The following is an 18,563-nucleotide window of genomic DNA, read 5'->3' as shown; positions in this document are numbered from 1 at the left end:
GAAAAAAAAAGAAATAATAATTCATGTGAGTGAGTAATTCATTACATTTACAGAGCATTTTTGCCACTCCTCGCATAACACTTGAGGAAAATCTCCTTATCCACCAATGCGCAGCATCCACCCGTATGATACACTGATGGCCAGAGCACACCAGAACACACACCACACTGACTATCAGTAGAGAGAAGAGAGAGAGAGTGATGCAGCCGACTCAGAAGGAGATGGAGAAGCAGAGGAAGGAGAAGGATGTGAAGGACAAAGAAGAGGAGGAGAATGAGAAAAAGAATGAGGAGGAGGAAGGGTAGGAGAACAAGAAGAAAAAGGAGAAAGAGGTGGAGATGGAGAGACGAGGATGAGGAGGAGGAAAAAAAGGAAGGGAAGGAGGAGGAAAAGGACAAGGAGCAGGAGGAGGAGAAAGAGGTGGAAAAGGAGAAGGAGAAGAGGAGAAAATTGAGAATTAGGTGGAGAAGAAGGACAAAAAGGAGGAGAAGATAAAGGAGGAGGAGGAGAAAAGGAGGGGGAGATGGAGACATAAGATGAGGAGGATGAGTAGAAAAAGGAGAAGGGGTGGTAAAGAAGGAGGAGAAAAGGAGGAGGTGGAGAATAAGGACAAATAGAAGCAGAAGAAAAAGGAGGAGAAGACAGAGAAGGAGGAAGAGGAGAAAAAGGAGGTGGGAAGAAGGACAAGGAGGAGGAGAACAGAGAAAGAGGAGTAGGAAGAGGACCTGGATGATTAGGAGGAGAAGCAGGTGGAAGGAGAAAAAGGTAAAAAGAAGGAAGAGGAGGAATGAGGATGGAAGAGGAGAAAAAGGGGAGGTGGAGAAGGACAAGGAGGAGGAGCAAGTGACTATGGAGAAGAAGGAGGAGATGACAAAGGAGGTGGGAAAGAAGGAGAAGGAGGAGGAGAAGAAAATGGAGTTGGAGAAAAAAGGGGGAGGTAGAGACCAAAGGAGGTGGAGAAAAAGGAGGAGGTGGAAAAGAAGGACAAGGAGAAGGAGGAGGAAAATAAAAAGGAGTTGAAGAAAAAGGGGGACATGGAGATCAAAGGCAAGAAGGTGGAGAAAAGGGAGAAGGAGGTGGAGAAGAAAAAGGTGGAGATGGACAAGGCAGAGAAGAAGAAAGGAAGAGGAGGAGGAGGAGGATGGGGACGGGGACGATTAGAAGGAGAAGCAGGTGGAAGGAGAAAAGGGTAAAAAGAAAGAAGAGGAGGAAGGAGGATGGAAGAGGAGAATATGGGGAGAATGAGCACAAGGATATACAGAAGATTACCCTTTTTCTTCTACTGCCTGTCTCTTCTTTTTCTCCTTCTCCACAAAGATATTGAGAAGGAGAATGATGAGTATGAGGAGGAGGAGGACACAGAAAGAATGTCTTCTCTTTCTTTTTCTAAATATCATTCACTGATGGACACTGAACTCCAAAGAAAATTGAAAACCGTGAAGACGACGACGAGCACTGGGAGGAAATCAAGGACTCTTCTCAGGATGACGGTGTAAATGTTCAGTTGTTGAGGGACTGGTGGAGGTTCAGAATAAACTAGGACACTGTCTATTACATCAAGGGTGTTAGTACCAGATGTTTTCTGGGAATAAGGGCAGTGTAGCGTTTAGCAGTGATGTATGTGAGGTTCTGGGACAGCAGATAAACATAAGCATCAATACATCAATAAATGACAGCATAAATACTTCTGCTTAAATCTGTCATTCCAAAAGAGCTGAAATGCTCCTAAAGATCAATCAGTTTTAGACTGATATATCCCCTTAGCATATTAAAAGACTGTAATTGATGTTATGAAAGTTAGAAGAATTTGTTCCCTAAAAATGAATAGCTCTAACCTGGATGATCTGTGATGAACACACATGTGACTGCACATTCTATATTAATTGCCAACATTTAAATAGCCTACATTTAGGATAACGAGCTCCATTTGATGACATAATCAAATTTTGACAATACCATTTTGTGAAGCAACTTCATGAAAAAGAAAATCACTTCAGTTCCTTTTTTATCCATTCCTAACTAAGCTTCTTGAAACACGGGCTGACAAACAAGCAAATATGCAATTCTCTGACCTATTGCATCTGTTGTGGTTTGAATGTCACCCTCTTGCCTGATCTCAGATGTAGATCAATGGACTGATTACTGGAGGTCCCCATCCATGGACAGCAAGTCTATTCCCTGTGATGCGGCTAGTATATTTGCTCGGTATATTTACAGTGTGTTTACCAACGGGTCACTGCATGTACTCCGAATGCTTTGGGAAACTGAAAGACCTGATCCTACCAGGTGAATGACTCATAGTGACTTTGCAAATGAAAGGCAAATGTAGCCTGAGGGTCAAGCACAAACGAAATAAACAGCTGAAAACTGCAACCAAAATACACAAACGGTCTTTACACTGTCAAAAAAATATGTGCAAAAAACCTTTAGGGGTACAACAGCTTGTCACTGAGGCAGTACACTTAAAGGAACAACTTTGCCAACCTTATCAACCTCTAAAAGGTACATATTAGTACCTTAGAGTAGTAATATGTACCTCTACAGTACTGCAATGAACATTTAGGGGTAAAAAAGGTAAAAAGTTGTACCCCTGTGACAAGTGTTACAAAACACTCCTGTGTTTTGCAAAATTCGATAAAAACTAAAGGTGAAATTTCGAATATTCGTCAAATTTAAAATAAAATCCACATTCAAATACAAAAACGGTGCATTCGAATTTTAGGATATGTAAGGCAGCCGTATCAATGGCACACAAGATGACATGATCAAGTAAGAGTTGTTGAGTTTTAATGTTTTTCTTAGCCTATCCAGTTGAACCCACTTGATGCGCCGCTGCTGCGTGCGTTGTTCATTCAAAACATCTATATTTAGAAAGCCATGTAAAGTTAAAAGAAGTTCAACTTTTTTTTTTATTCCATTGCATTTCATGTTTTTAAACACCAAACAGTACGGCTCTTTGTATTAAACTATGCATAAATAAATGATGCCGTTTTGTTCACAATTATTTATGCAATTTACAAAATTATATTTTATTTACAAATGTTAATTTAAATGTTATGCACTTTTTTTGTACAGACAGGCAAGTTATTTCATTGTTTTGAATAAATTTAATGCATTCATTATTATTTTTCCCATTAAGCCCTCTTGTGGCCTCAAGAGACCAGCTAAAAGCTTTTTCAATCTATATGAAATTATGCCTGTTAAATTCTAGCATAATTCTCATATTAGTCAAAATTCGAATTGAGTTTTTCAGCCATTTTGACAGCCCTACTACTTCACAACATGACCTTGTTTCTGCAACGACTTTCTGCAAGTTTCCTACAACGTCTCACAAGTTGAATAGGAATTCAAACCACATATGGATGTAGGTTGACACAGATTTGTAAAAATCACAGTTAACACTTGCTAAATATGATCAGATTCCAAAGGATATGCACAAAAATTTGGTCGGATTTGGTCTGTCTTTTGTGTTCACTTACTTGCTCAAACTCCTCAAGGTCGACTTCTCCGTCTCCATTCAAGTCAAACATCTTGAAAGCAATTTCAAAGTTCCTCTGAGGAGCTGCAGAGAGAAGAAACAGAGGATTGGCAACCCAAAGGTATGACACCACGTACTTTTCACTGACACATCCTCATGGTGGCTGCCATGTTGAAATCACAATGATCAATCAAATTCTGCTCACTTTATCTTTGTAACTAGTTGTCTTTCTAGTTGCGGAATGAACTACTAGTTGACAAATACGCCTGTTAATACTTCTATAATAAAATCAGTAAGTGGACACTTTTGCTTAAATGTGTAAAGATACATCCACACCAATAGGTGTCAGTATTAATTCCAAAAACATTGTATTGGTTAGGCCTGAGACACACTAAATCTTAACCGATTTTAAAACCGTGGGAGACCATAGACACAAGGACAGTTTCAACTGACTGACACACTAGACGATTTGTCCAGACCGAGAGACCACACACCTGCCGATTGTAGAAACGATTTCAGTTCCACAGACACGAGATCTCACAGAAAACTTGTGTGATCAAACGTGACTTCAGAAGAAAAACAAATGAGGAGGACTCGCTTGTTTCATCCAACTCCATTGCAAAATGGGCCCATGCCTTTTCTTTGTTGGCCCTGTTGTGATAGTTCTTGCACTACACATTATACAGGCACTCGTACTCTTGCCATATATGTAAAAGTCGATCTTCTTTCTCAATTTTCCACTTTCGTGACATGTTTGTGGCTGCCATGTTTCAGCTATAGAAGCACGCAACATCCAGAGCCATAGAGAGAGAGAGTTGCGACACTCTTTGATGTCGCCGCTATGGCTGTCACGTGGTTCATGTAAGCCCCAATAGTTCCAAAACGTACGCTGGCTGTCATGTTCTTCTATGGGACAGACAGCAGCGATTGCATTATTGAACGGTAAATATAAAATAAAACACACACCCAAGTACTTTTTCAGCTGTTATTGCATTATTGCATTTTGTTAATGTCAGTTTTGCATTTGGAGATAAGTTTTAGGCTATATTTTTGGAGGGAAAAGCTTAGTGTTCATGTTCGCATGGGTAGTAGCACTGGCTTTAGCGGCTCTAACTTAACTTTTCCATATCATTCATCTGATGATGGACGTCTCATGATATTTATTTTAGCACAACTGGGCTGTATTAGGCTATTGATTCCCGTGATTTTGCTTATACATTTTGATTCAGCCATTAGCCTACCTTCGTGATCACGCAAAGAGGTCTGCCGTGGCGGTCCGTTCAGAATTCGCTTAGAAGCTAGCTCACTCCTTCTGATGAAAGTGGCCACCCCCAGGACCACAACGTGAAACATGATCATGTTAAGACTAAGAATATTATTTTAAGATTAAGGCCATACACATTATCAAAACTATAACAGATTAAAAACGAATTTAAGCATGGCTGATACAAATGAAGGTTTTCAAATAAAATATTTTTTATTAAACAATGACAGACAACAAAAATGTGTGCTTGTGTGTGTGAACAAGAAAAACAAAAACCAGGGGCAGGTGATCCATGAAACAGACAGGACTGGTGATGGCCATAACAATCCTAAAGGTCCAGCATTGTTCTCACAAGCCGCTTCACTCAAGACAATAATAACATAATGAAAAGTTAGTATATCCCAAAAAATTAAATTAAATAAAAGTTGCTATAAAGGTGCAGCGATTCATTACCGAACTCTTACTGTCACAGCTGACGAAGTCGCGCTAGCTAGCAGGCAGTGCTTGAAAATTGGTTGAAACAACCAACATAAAATATAAATAATTACGCTGTGCATATACAAATGAAGACCAGTATAAGCATCGCAAAGGGCCTCTGATACAATATAGACAGTTGACAATTCAAAAGAGGTCGATATTTCAGCAACTTAACTCTGGAACAACTCGACTCGCAGCAATGTAAGTGAATGGTGTCCAACGCCCAAATGACAGTGTTTGGAACTATTCCGATCTTCAAATCCCGGAAGTAGGCGGTTAAAAGCGCCGCCATTATTTACAACGGAGGTCTATGGGAGTGTCGCAACTCTCTCTCTCTATGGCTCTGGCAACATCCAATTGGTGAAGCTTGCTCGCTCTCATTGGCTATTGTGGGTATCCCGTCGAAGGCAGTCTGATCAAGAGTCGTAAATATCAAACATGGGATCGGGGAGGATCCGACTCAATCGGGAGCAGTGAAATAATATTAATGACACCACACAATTGAGGATTTTTGGGACAAAAAGTTAGTTGCGACAAGTCTCGAATCGGGCCACACCCCCTGATCGTTTGGGGGGTGCAAATCAGTCCCAATATCAGGCTTAAAATTCTTCAGGTGTGTGGCCAGTATTAGCAAAACAAAAAGTGATACAAAAGAGATACAGACAGAGAATCAGAGACTTACTGGAGAGGACGGTTGTGAGGAAGATGTAGTCAGAGAAAGAGATGAGTCCACACTCCCCCAGTGTGTAGAAAATGCTGTCCTCGTCTGCAAACTTCTCCCTGTCCTGAGAGATCTTCTGTAGGTGCCCAGAGACAAACAGAGGAGGGAGAGTCAGCAATGCTTCTGTGGAGCACCATATAGTGCATCTGAGTCAGAGAAGCGGATACAAGGGAACTAGCATGCTAACACTGACACTGCACAGTACAATCATGCAAGTGATGCAGAGTCATACAAGACACAAGCAAAAGAGATAACCACATGAAAAGATCATTAAAGCAGACATTTCATAAGTGTCACTTATAGAACAGCACATGAGATAGGCTGTTTCAAAACCTAGAGAGCTGCCTACCTAGACTGCATTTTTTGGCATGGTCAAACAATCAAATCAAGGGGGTCGCCATCGTAGATCTCTCTCAATGTTTAAAACAAGTGGATTGCCTAGTTTAAACAACATATTTGAGGCCAAATGTTTGACCAAAGTAGATTTCCTACCTAAATAGCATTTTTGGTCATTGGAGAAACATTTGAATCAAGGGGTTATGCACATTTTCATAATCACAAATGTTCAAAATTAAGAGAGTTGACCATCTAAAGTGCAGTTCTTAACATCGTAGGTTCATACCTAACAACATGTGATAATGGTGCCTATGATGCTCAACAATGTTGTCTAGGTAACCAGCTCTGATATGATTGAACAACAACACAGTAAACCACTGATTTGGCTTCACAAATCGCAAGATCACACTGTATTTGTCATTTCTGCAGTAAACTGGTTCACATTTTATGAGCATGTGCGAAGGTGACTCCACAGTGGTGTGAACACAGTTTTCTACCTGTTTTTGACATAGAAAGACACAGAAAATGTACTCATTAGGACCCTCAAGTGTGAAAGTACAAACACAAATACTATACGAACACATACAAATAGCATGCCAGAGTTCAGCTTTCTGCCGATTTATTGTTACCTCTGTCTGGGGTGGTTCCCATCAGTGTGTTGTGGGGAAGAGAGAACGGATTAAAACAACCTGACCATTGCGCAGACAATCAGGCCCACCACACACCATATGTGTACCAACACACCATAACATACATCCAATTCCAGCCATTTTCACTTCATGCTAACACACATTTATGCAGCGTCCCACACATACTTCCCACTCTTCCTCTGTGGTAACATGATACATGCCTCCATATTCACCGCAGCATCAGTAATCAAAAACAGAAAATTAGATTTCCCTCTGAAACTCTTATTAGCGGTGTTCGCTAATGCTAGCATTGCTACTGCTAGCATTGCTACTGCTATTACTTAAACCCCTTCACTGAATTTTTGCATGTCTTTGAAATACCATTTCTGAATCGCTAATTTCAACATTATACAAAAATGTTTGACAGATATTTGCAGAATGACACTGTGCTAGTTGTCATTCGTATCACTCTTTCTCACCAAATAATATAATAATTTGAACTCAACTGTTGAAATCACATGACCAACCAAATACCACTCACTTTATCCTAATAAATAAATAGTTATTTTGACCAAAATATTTTAAATGATTTCCACTCACATCAAGCGAATATTCCAGTAATATATCATTGGCCTAATAAAAGCTGTATAATCCTACATAAGGGTGGTCCATCCTCATGGTGGCCGCCATGTTGAAATCACATGACACACCAACCACTGCTGACTTCATCTTTGTAACCCCCCTATTACCGGATTCTTCTAGGTTGCAGAATAAACTACTGGGTGACAAACACACCTGTGAAGAATAAGGTTTTTGCGTGATGCTGCATCCACACCAATATGTCTTAGTATTAAGTCTATTTGAATCAGTATTTCATGTTCATTTGACCTCTTGGAAGGTCAAGCGTGTGCATTGGGGACAAGGAAAACACAGGTTATTTTTGTAACGGCTCTGAAACTAGTCAGAGTGGGAATACGCTCAAGCAGCTAGCAGGTGTGGCGGTTGACGCTGACAAAAGCAAATGTGTGTGTGTGTGTGTGTTTGTGTGGGCTAATAAGCTCCGGGCACACTGTAGGTTGCAGAATAAACTACTGGGTGACAAACACACCTGTGAAGAATAAGGTTTTTGCGTGATGCTGCATCCACACCAATATGTCTTAGTATTAAGTCTATTTGAATCAGTATTTCATGTTCATTTGACCTCTTGGAAGGTCAAGCGTGTGCATTGGGGACAAGGAAAACACAGGTTATTTTTGTAACGGCTCTGAAACTAGTCAGAGTGGGAATACGCTCAAGCAGCTAGCAGGTGTGGCGGTTGACGCTGACAAAAGCAAATGTGTGTGTGTGTGTGTGTTTGTGTGGGCTAATAAGCTCCGGGCACACTGTGTCCCTGCTGTCACCTTCAGAGACACTCAAGAGACGCAGTCTTACCCAACATTAGTAGCGCGGGTGTCAAACACACTGGCACTTCAGTACAAAACTATAACAGCCTTTCTACAGTGTCTGTAATCCACGATCTCAATGTAGACATATTGTCAACATATGAAGAGTTCAGATGCAAAAGCCTCTAAATGCCATCTGAAATTTTCTTCTAGAATGATCATTTTTATCAAGCTTGTATATTTAAGTTCAGTAATTTCATTTAAATGACAATTAATAGGTAATCTTCATTGCCATTTAAGTGAAATTACTGAACTTAAATATACGTGCTTGATAAAAAAAAAGATCATTCTAGAAGAAAATTTCAGATGGCATTTAGAGGCTTTTGCATCTGAACTCTTCATATGTTGATAATGTTTTTTTTTTTTTTGATTGATTTATCTTTTATCCATGATGCCAATGACGTAATTTTCTGGATTTCTGTGTTTCCACTGTTATATGGTAGAGAGCGCTATTATACATCTTCTGAAAGAGTACAGAATCTCTCGATCAAAACATAGGCACAAAAAAACAACAACCCAGAAACAAGTGATAGCAAATGTAAGCAGATGCATGAGTAAAAAAAAAAACCTGCCTAATGTTACTGAATGAAATGTCGACCCAGGATGAGCTATAGGACTTTGGTGGTGTTATGGACTTGATCTACTCCATCTATGTTTTGATCATCATTCTGAATCCGATCTTGATGTAGTATTTGACAAACACGTGATTTTCTCAGCTTTTTGCTCAAAATGTTGCTTTTTTCAAAATGTGATGACTAAAAAATAATACATGAACTTAGAATAAAACGTAAAAAAAAAAAAAAATTTAGTGTTAGTGAGTTCTAACTTACTAGTTTTAACTTAAGTTCTTTCTTTTGATATTTTGCATGTTCAGATACTCGTACAACAAATTATTCTGGGGGCCATGAAACTTTTGTGGAAAAAATCTAAAATGCTGGCTGAAAACTTTTTTGGGAAAAAGTGTTCAATTCCATATTCATTTTTACTGTGATATCAAAAATCGGTATCATGCATGGTGAAATTTCATTGGAATTTCTCCATATTTTTTCAGAATATCATCTGAAATTCTATGGTATCATAACACTATGAAAGGGCGCTCAGCAGGACGCGTGTTTACATCACGCCGAACTCTATGTGCAGAGATGCTATGAGCATGGAGAGGAGAACTGTGAGGTGAACCTTCTCACAGTCGTCTGAATGAAAGAAAGGATGTGGGTGGTGAAGCAAACAAGAGAAAGAAACAGAGCTGTGAAAAGCTTTTAAGCAGTCATCTCCAGCTAGAGAAACAGGAGACATATTCAGAGCTCACATACCTCTCATTGGTGCTCATATCAAACTGGGCATGAAAGGTTTTGTCTAGGCTGCTTCACACCTGATCTGAATTCTTAAATTAACTTGAAGAATTTAAATTAAGGGGCTTAAATTAAAGGGCTTTTTATTAAGGGGCAATAGCTGACACCTAAAGCTAATTTTTATGAGATTTTTGTTTAAGCAATTCTCACCCCTGAGACAGTAAATACAGATATCTGACAGCTGAAGGTCACTGCAGAAGCAAACTAAACGCATAACTAGATTAGAATAGAACATCATGCTATTTTATATGTCAAATATAGCTAACACAAAAACATCAACAACACAGGAATTCACTGCTGGCCTAGGGGATTTTTTGCTCCATATTTTTCCCTAGTTCTTTTAAACAAAGGAGATATTGCCATTATGGAAAGAATTGACTTATTACACTGATTTATTCAAGTTTGTTCTCCAGGTTTAACTACCTAAATAACACTTGATTCGGGTTTTGAGATGCAAAGTATGTGAGCTTTCCAAAGGCCACTTCTGCTAAGACAAGTAACATTTGCTGTTAATCTTATATTGAAATTACAGAAAAGAGTGTGGATGAAGTTTAAATTTTTTTTTTTATCATCAATGATAATAAAGAGGGGTTGCTTTAAGATAAATGAAAGTGCCTATTATGCTCATTTACAGGTTCATAATTCTACTAGAACAGTGGATCCCAACCCTGGTCACGGAGTACCCCCCAACAGTACACATTTTTTACACAACATTTCAGGTCTTGAAGTCTCTAATAATGAGCTGATGAGTTGAATCGAGTGTGTTTGATCAGAGTTGGGGGTACTCCAGGACAAGGGTTGGGAAACACTGTCCTAGAATAGGTTTAAATGATTCAATGTTCAAAAAAACGTTAATTTTATTATGATTGCAGCACCTGTTTTCACCCTCTGTATTAATTTTGGTCTCTTTAAAACCCGCCTTCCGCCACTCCCAGTCAGCCAGCCCAAGTCTGTTGTAATTGGTCTACTACTTGTGAGTGTGCGTCGGGTTTGTAACGTCCATTACCATAACTGCTAAACATCAGGCCCGGATGCTTCATGAGGTGCTGTAAATGCTACTGTAACTACACTAACTGTGGCGTCAGTTTTGCTGTTTCAGTTTGAGCCTGAGTTCAATAATGACAGTCAAGAAGAACAAGCTGATCGACCCAAACCACCTTTGCAACAAAAGGTTGTGGTTATAATGCTGAGGAATAGCGTTTAAAATGTCAACGTAAATGTGGTTTTGGCACAGTGATAAACTCACAGTCAATCGCTGAAAATAAAGGCAGGACTACAGACAAGGCATTTAAAGCAGGTGTTTTCTGTTAGAGAGATTCACTCCGTTTGGCATGGACTTTCTGCTTTGTAACTTTGCAGATCGTTTAATTGCATAAACAGTTATATTACACAATAAAGCAAAGGAGAAAAATACACTATTCCCCTTTAAACAATTTTAATTAAACCATACTGTTGATGTAAATAAATGAAGAAAGTTATATATTAATTTACATGTTATATATTAATGTATAGGGGAGTTATATAATAAATTAATAATGAACTAATAATGTTTTTAGAGGAAAGAAAATCCAGAAAGAGTTGATTCAGCTGATCCAACAACAGTACGTTGGGCATTGATACACTTGAGCTGAAAGAGCTGAACAGCAGTTTGAACCACTTTGCTAATTAGGTTACTCGAATACATCTTATATGATATTAATCAGCCATATCCACAAAATAAATGTACTATTACGAATTGCATTTGCACCAATAATTCAGTGAAAAATGTGCTACACATATTGCAATATGCCAAACAGTCTTTAAAGTGTTAGGAAACTAGTACTAGAAACTTAAGTCTCTAGTAACTTAAAAATGCATGCTTGCAGGACATCACTTGTCCTCATAAATTGTGGTTCCCTTACAAGTGACGCTTGCAAGTTGAGCTGGATTACTTTCAATAGGGAATTGTTCAAAAATCCATATGAGAGTGTCAGGGTAACCAGACATGCCATAATAAGAGTCATCATAGCAAATAAATGTTCCAGTTTCTCCTCAATATGTCTGAGACTCTTGACCCGCCCCCAGCTGCTTCTGATTTGGCTGTCCCATAATTATGTGTCTGCAGTGTGTGTTTTTCTTTTGTTATTTGGTTCATATCAACAGCATTTACAGCGGTAGCTAGGCCTACTGTATATTACTCTGCTGTCACTTTAATACACAGATCTAATTGATCTTACATTCACAGACATAACCGACTGTGTTTATGTGAACTTTGTGTGTTTTTTACATAACCTTGTGTGTATTTGATAGTTTAAGTGCAATAAGACATGAAAGAGAACTTAGTTTAATACTCACAGGAAGCTCCAGCTAACATCCAGCTTTCTGTGTGGATGCTTCGGATGTGTGCGCTCAGAAAACCATATATCAGAAGTTTAAACTAATATGGCTTTAAAATGTTAGTTTTTGGCAGAATATCCAAGGCACGAGACGTAAAGGCTCCACCCTCTTCTGGGTAGTGTGTGGGGAGCAGCAGCTCATTTGAAGAAATGACGTCAGCAGCCATATCACCCTGTAGCCCAAGACTGGTTGCCCACTGAGGCTAAGCAGGGCTGAGCCTGGTTAGTACCTGGATGGGAGACCTTCTGAGAAAACCAGGTTGCTGCTGGAAGAGGTGTTAGTGAGGCCAGCAGGGGGCGCTCACCCTGTGGTCTGTGTGGGTCCTAACGCCCCAGTGTAGTGACGGGGACACTATACTGTCAAAGAGCACCGTCCTTCGGATGAGACGTAAAACCGAGGTCCTGACTCTCTGTGGTCATTAAAAATCCCATGGCACTTCTCGTAAAGAGTAGGGGTGTAACCCCGGTGTCCTGGCCACATTCCACTCATTGGCCCTTACCAATCATGGCCTCCTAATAATCCCCTTACAATGAATTGGCTCTATCACTCTCTCTCCTCTCTCCACCTATAGCTGGTGTGTGGTGAGCGCACTGGCGCCGTTGTACTGTGGCTGCCGTCGCATCATCCAAGTGGATGCTGCACACTGGTGGTGGTTGAGGAGAGATCCCCTGATATGATTGTAAAGCGCTTTGGGTGTACAGTAGTACATATGAAAGCGCTATATAAATGCCTCATTCTATTCTATTCTATTCTATTTGCATATAAAGATACATGCACAAAAACAGCATGTTTTTGCTTTAACTCAACATGGTATAATAAATAAAGCTAAATATTTTTAGCTTAAACCTCACAGACACATTCTGGGGAAGCCTAACACTTATATTACATCTTGTAAAAAGGGGCATAATAGGTCCGCTTTAAAAGGTTACAATCATTTCACTTCAGGCTTCTTTCTTGAAAAGACAGCCTGATTAATTTTCAGTGCCGCCGTTTATGTGGAAAGGACAGAGAGCATCCGAGCACTAGCAAGCAGGCCTGTGGAAAGACTGGGCAGGTCCTCGAGCACAGTCCTGTTAAGGCCCTGATTCACGTCAAGCGGAATCGAAGAACAAACTTCTATGAAGTCATTTTTAACAAAGCCAGGTCAAAACGAGTTTGTTTCAGGAGTTCAAAACAGCTTGCTTAAGTCAACTTTCCAGAAAAGTTTGATGTGGCTGGTAAACACCTTTGAACTAGGCTCCGCCTTTCTCTGATGTGGAAATCTTCTCTGGTTAATTTCTTCAGTTCAGTCCATCAAGATCAGACGTCCACGGGTAAAAACATTTGCTCAAAGTACTGAACACTGCTTCAAAGTATTGAATTGTAATTCTAATTGATAGAGACACAGAAACTATTTTTCATGTTTAATACTGCAAAGCTGCTGGCTTTTAAGCAATCTATTACATAAAGTTCTATATAAATAAATGTGACTTGACATGACTGGAGTTCCGGTGAATTGCAGAACTCATTCAAACACTTCCACATTGCACCTGATGCTTTCTTAACTGCTGTTTTCTCACCACTGTCATTTTTATTTTGTTATTGAGAGGAAATCATGTTACACATATTTACATAATCATCTAAACTGTGCTCTCAAGACGGTGAAGAATGAAAAAGAACTTTACTGTGAGTATATAACTGCTTGTTCCTTTCTTTTTGGAAAAGGCCGTTCTTTCCAAAAGAAAGTTTCACTGCAGAGCTTTAGAACGATTGAAATGTTAGTTGAAAGTAGAACTCATGATAGGGAACATTTCTACATCTTGTTTTTTCTCGCTAGACGGAGCACAACGGAATTGACTGGAGTACACAACGCAGGAGTCATGAGGATCATCAGTTATCCATGAAGTAGGCTAGAAGGAAATACAGTTAGCTCCTTTTTTGGCAGTTGCAGGTTTTAAAAACACTGTCAATGAAGCATAAGAATGGCCCATTACTATTGATTTTCTGGCTCTTGTATTCAACTTTTTTCCTTTCCTATTCCCCCTCTGACATTTTAATAGAGATGTGCATAGCAATTTGCTGTATGAATGTAGTGCTGGAAATAAGATCTTTCAGTGTCTCTGTGGGATTTTGGAATCACTTGACAGGTACCAGTTTCCTACAACACAGGGAAGCTTTGTACTGCCAACCACAGGGACTGAACCGAGTTATGCCACCAACATCCCACAGTACTTTGTGTTAGGTCCAGATATGCTGTGCTATGCACTTTCCTCTCAATGACAAAAACAAACAAAAATGAGAGCAGTGAGAAAACAGCAGTTTAGAAAGCATCTGATCATAGCAACGATGATATGTTTGCATGAGCGTTTATTTATATAGTACGTTTTGCCTTTAAGCAAGCAGAATTACAACTTCAGTTTCTACAGCTCTCCAGTGCTTTCATGTTTTTACTCACATTTGACCTCGACAGACTGAACTAAAGAAAGATATTTTGTACAATGTTAGTAACCAGACAGTTGATGGACCCCATTTACTTAAAAATACTATGGAAATCAATGGGGTACATCAACTGTCTGGTTATTGACATTCTTCAAATTTATCTTCCTTTGGATATTTTGGGGATATTTAATTTAATTTTATCAATCAATAAATTCCTCTTGAAATAAACTTTGTTGTATTATTTAAATTTAATACTGTGAAGCTGCTTTGATACAATCTGTATTGTGAAAAGCGCTATACAAATAAACTTGACTTTGTGCTCAGCAGAAGAAAGAAATTCATACAGGTTTAAAACAACTTGAGGGTGAGTAAATGATGAAAGAAGTTTCATTTTTAAGTGAACTAATCCTTTAAGACAGCTGTTTTGAACTCCTGAAACGAACTCCAAAATGAACTTCGTTTTGGCCTGATTTTGTCTGAAATGTCATCAGATTCTCATTCTTCGATTTTTCTTGAAGTATTATCAGGGCCTTTGGAATGCAATGTAGATAAATACAAGTGTGCACAAAGTTTCTGTGGTACATGTAAAAGGAATAACACAGTAAACTGTCTTCTCTTGAGACACCATTAGAAATGGACACATTCTGGGAAATAATAAAAAAAAAAGGGAAAGAAATGGCCTGAATTCTGAGTGAGTTTGATTCAAGCATTGCTAATTGGTCATCATGGTCATGAGATGATTCATTATGAACTGCTGCAGTTTAAACACAAACCACACTATGTTCATTTCTATCAACAATAAATTCGATTCCTTGCAAAATAAGAATGACATCATCTTTTTACTGATATACATCCGACTTCCCAAAAGTTATGGCCTGTCCTGCAGCCCATCAATCACATGACAGCAGCCAAGCAGGAACAGCCACTAAAACAAAGCCATTCAACAACCTCCTGAAGGGTTTAAAAAAAAAATTCACTCAGTTTACTCTTAAAAATAAAGCTTCTAAATAGGGGATTTTCGCAGCAATGCCACAGAAGAACCATTTTGGTTTCCTAAAATAACCTTTCAAAAATATCTTAAAAAAAACAATGTTCTTTGTGTGAAGAACATTTCAATAATCTGAAGAACCATTTTCCACTATTGTGAAATGGAATGGTTCCATTGATTTTAAAGGTTCTTCATGGAACCATAGATGCCAACAAAGAACCTTTATTTTTAAGAGTGTTGAATTCAAGAGTTCTTCCTATATAACAACAAAAAAAGAAAATATAGCATTTTAGTTAAGACCCAAAGTACCACACAAAACACCAGAGAGACTTCAGAAAAAGGTCACTGTCTACACACACTACACTCATTCATTCATAAATTGCACATGCCCCCCAAAAAGTTATATACTATGTCCAATGAATTAAAAATACACAATTAAATAAGGTAGCTGATCATTTAAATCCATCATGCCAGACTAGAGATGTAAAAACCACTGTGGTAAAAACAGAAATAAGAAAAGAAATGTAATAAATTATAGTCTGACTAAAGTATCTTTTTTCCATGGAACAGAAAAGTGAAGGGATGCTGTCGAGCAAGATTGCCCAGCAACATTGCTCAAAAAGTTGCCCTGTGTATCATCACCTTAAGTCTTCTGAAGTCGTAAGATAAATTGTGCGCCGTTCCTCATGCAAAGCTAAGTATTTTTCAAAAAAAATCCCCCCATCCTAGTTCTCAAATCCCACTTGCCACATGATCAAGACGCATCACTGCAGGTTTGACTGCAATGGCACTACTGATTCTTGCAAGTCTTGCAACTGCACAAGGTTTAAATGTTTGAAAGTACAAATGAGACCTGAGTGCTATGGTAAGCCTAACTTTTGATCTGTTCCTCACACAAATGCATCATACGGCTTCAGAGGACGTCACATGGACTACTTTTAGGAGTTTTTTTATGGTGCTATTTTACACCGTCATTTTATGGAAAAGAGCAACATGCACATTCTTCAAAAATTCTCCTTTTTGTGTTCCAGAGAAGAAGTAAAATGTTTGAGGGTGACTAAATGATCACATAATTTATTGTGTTAACTATCCATTTTAAATGGATCAAATTTAGAATAAAGCGTACATGTATTTACACTTCTTCAATATTGTTCATGGAAGACCCCTACTGAACCTAAAGGTCAAAATAGGGTCAACCACAAGACATCAGACTGGTTTCCATGGTGACAGCCCCATCAGCTTCCCTCACATAGCAGACTCCACGCCCTCCCACCCATCCGTCATGTTCACCATACCCACAAGTGTTTCAGGGATTGTCCAAAATAACATGATCTCTGTCCCAAAGTTAGTCAACTCATGCTGTGTGCTTGGTGTTCATGCAGTTATAGGCCCAGTGAGCAGAGATGTGCTGTGATGTGCTGAGAGAGCATGTGTTCCTGGATCCAGGGTAAAGTGTGGTGTCACCGAGTGCAGGCAGGGGGTGCTACATAATGCCAGCTGTACCCCGTCCCACTAGCAGCCTGTCCTGCAGCCAGTCAATCGCAGGCATTCAGCGCAGGGCATGCACAGAGATCTAAAGCACAGGCACAGGTCTCCGCTTCCATCAGACAGACAGACACAGAGAGAGAGAGAGAGAGAGAGAGGAGGAACATTCGTCTTTTTGAGTTGCCAGAGATAAGATACCGGTAACACTTCATTCCAGAATCAAAAGTAAAAGAAATTACACATACAACTTTTCATATTTTCTTTTTTATCATTATAATTTCTTTTTTTACTATTTTAAGAACCGTTGAGATTTATGAGAATAAAACATAATTTACACCTAAATGCAACCGGACATCACAGAGGGGATTTTTTTTTTTTTTTTTTGTAAAAAAAAAAAAAAAAAATGTTTTTATGTTTTTCTTAAAGTCAGCAAAAAGGCAGTGCAACAACCACGACAACATAATGAATAAATATGATACAAATAATAAGAAATTCTTCTTGTGAAAATTTCACAATCCAAACAAATCTTAATGGTCCTAAAAACGTTTTTATGCAGAATATTTATATATTGTTCAGTTGATTTTAAAATGAAAAACAACCCATACTTCTTGTCAAGTCTTGTGAGATCTACTTGATAACTCTTTCCTATGAGACAAAAAAAGATGTCTTCCTCTAGGGGGCGCATACTGACCGAGTCCAATCCTCAAATCTAAAGACATTTCTCATCTTATTGTCTATTAATTACAAGAATTATCATTCTGAAATCTTTATCAAATGATAAAAATTTTTTTTTTAAATCCTTGTTCAGTAATCACAAATGATTGTGATTGTTTCTTCTTGACTGTGCAAAGAAAAGTAACAGGTACTATGTAACTAGGCTGTCTATGTGATTCAACAGCAGCAATCATTTACTTCCAAATAATGATACTGAGGCAATTCAATTAGCCACTGAACTGAAACTATACAAATAAATTAGAATATTGATCATTTAAAGGGATACTTCACCGATTAGCATTAAGCTTTTTATCAGTAGAAACCCGGTAGTATTTTCGAATGGCCGTGCTTCCCTCCCTCATGTCCCCTGGAGACGAAAGATTTCTGTATTGTGTGTCTGGAAAAAAACCTCAGATCGGAGGCTTTTTTGTCCAGAGGCGAGAGACTACAGCCAGTAGTAGGAGCTCGTTCCGCATGTTTTCAACCCGCCCATAGGGGGATAGGGGGATCTCACGATAAAACGCCGTCTTTTCAGTTTCGAGTCAACTAGTAGCCTAGTTGTATCATTTCCTCCGATACTGCCCTCTGTAACCGGTAGGCGTGGCTTGGGAGTGGCCTCCTCATAGGGCAGCGAAGCAAGTGCATTCTGGGAGTTGTTGTCTTTCATCCACATGAGCCAAAAATACATTTTCTGGCTTTTCTTAGTCTAGAAGGCACCAACTTCTAAAATAATTTCACATTTCTACTCCATAAATGACCCAATTTAAATACACATTCATCTTTCCAGCGTTGAAATATCCCTTTAAACCTATTATTCCAGACTCCTGATGTAAACTGTATATAGTACTTCAGTGTCAGGTTAATATGTACAACAAATAAATTC

General features: G+C 38.9%; 1 protein-coding gene across 3 annotated transcripts in view; it reads right to left on the bottom strand.

Annotated features, from left to right (window-relative positions):
• micu1 (mitochondrial calcium uptake 1) overlaps positions 1-18,563 on the bottom strand; it is a 94,577-nt gene that overhangs the window by 9,965 nt on the left and 66,049 nt on the right. For all 3 annotated transcript variants that reach the window (XM_082154503.1, XM_082154502.1, XM_082154504.1), the window contains 2 exons: positions 5,902-6,016; positions 3,480-3,562 (listed from right to left, as the gene is read on the bottom strand). In XM_082154503.1, coding sequence (XP_082010629.1) covers positions 3,480-3,562; positions 5,902-6,016 — 198 coding nt within the window. The remainder of the gene's footprint in view (positions 1-3,479; positions 3,563-5,901; positions 6,017-18,563) is intronic.

The sequence above is a fragment of the Leuciscus leuciscus genome (assembly GCF_965113295.1).
Source record: "Leuciscus leuciscus genome assembly, chromosome: 22".
NCBI lineage: Eukaryota > Metazoa > Chordata > Actinopteri > Cypriniformes > Leuciscidae > Leuciscus > Leuciscus leuciscus.
Note: the sequence above shows the minus strand (reverse complement) of the source record. Positions and strands in the feature narration are given on the sequence as shown.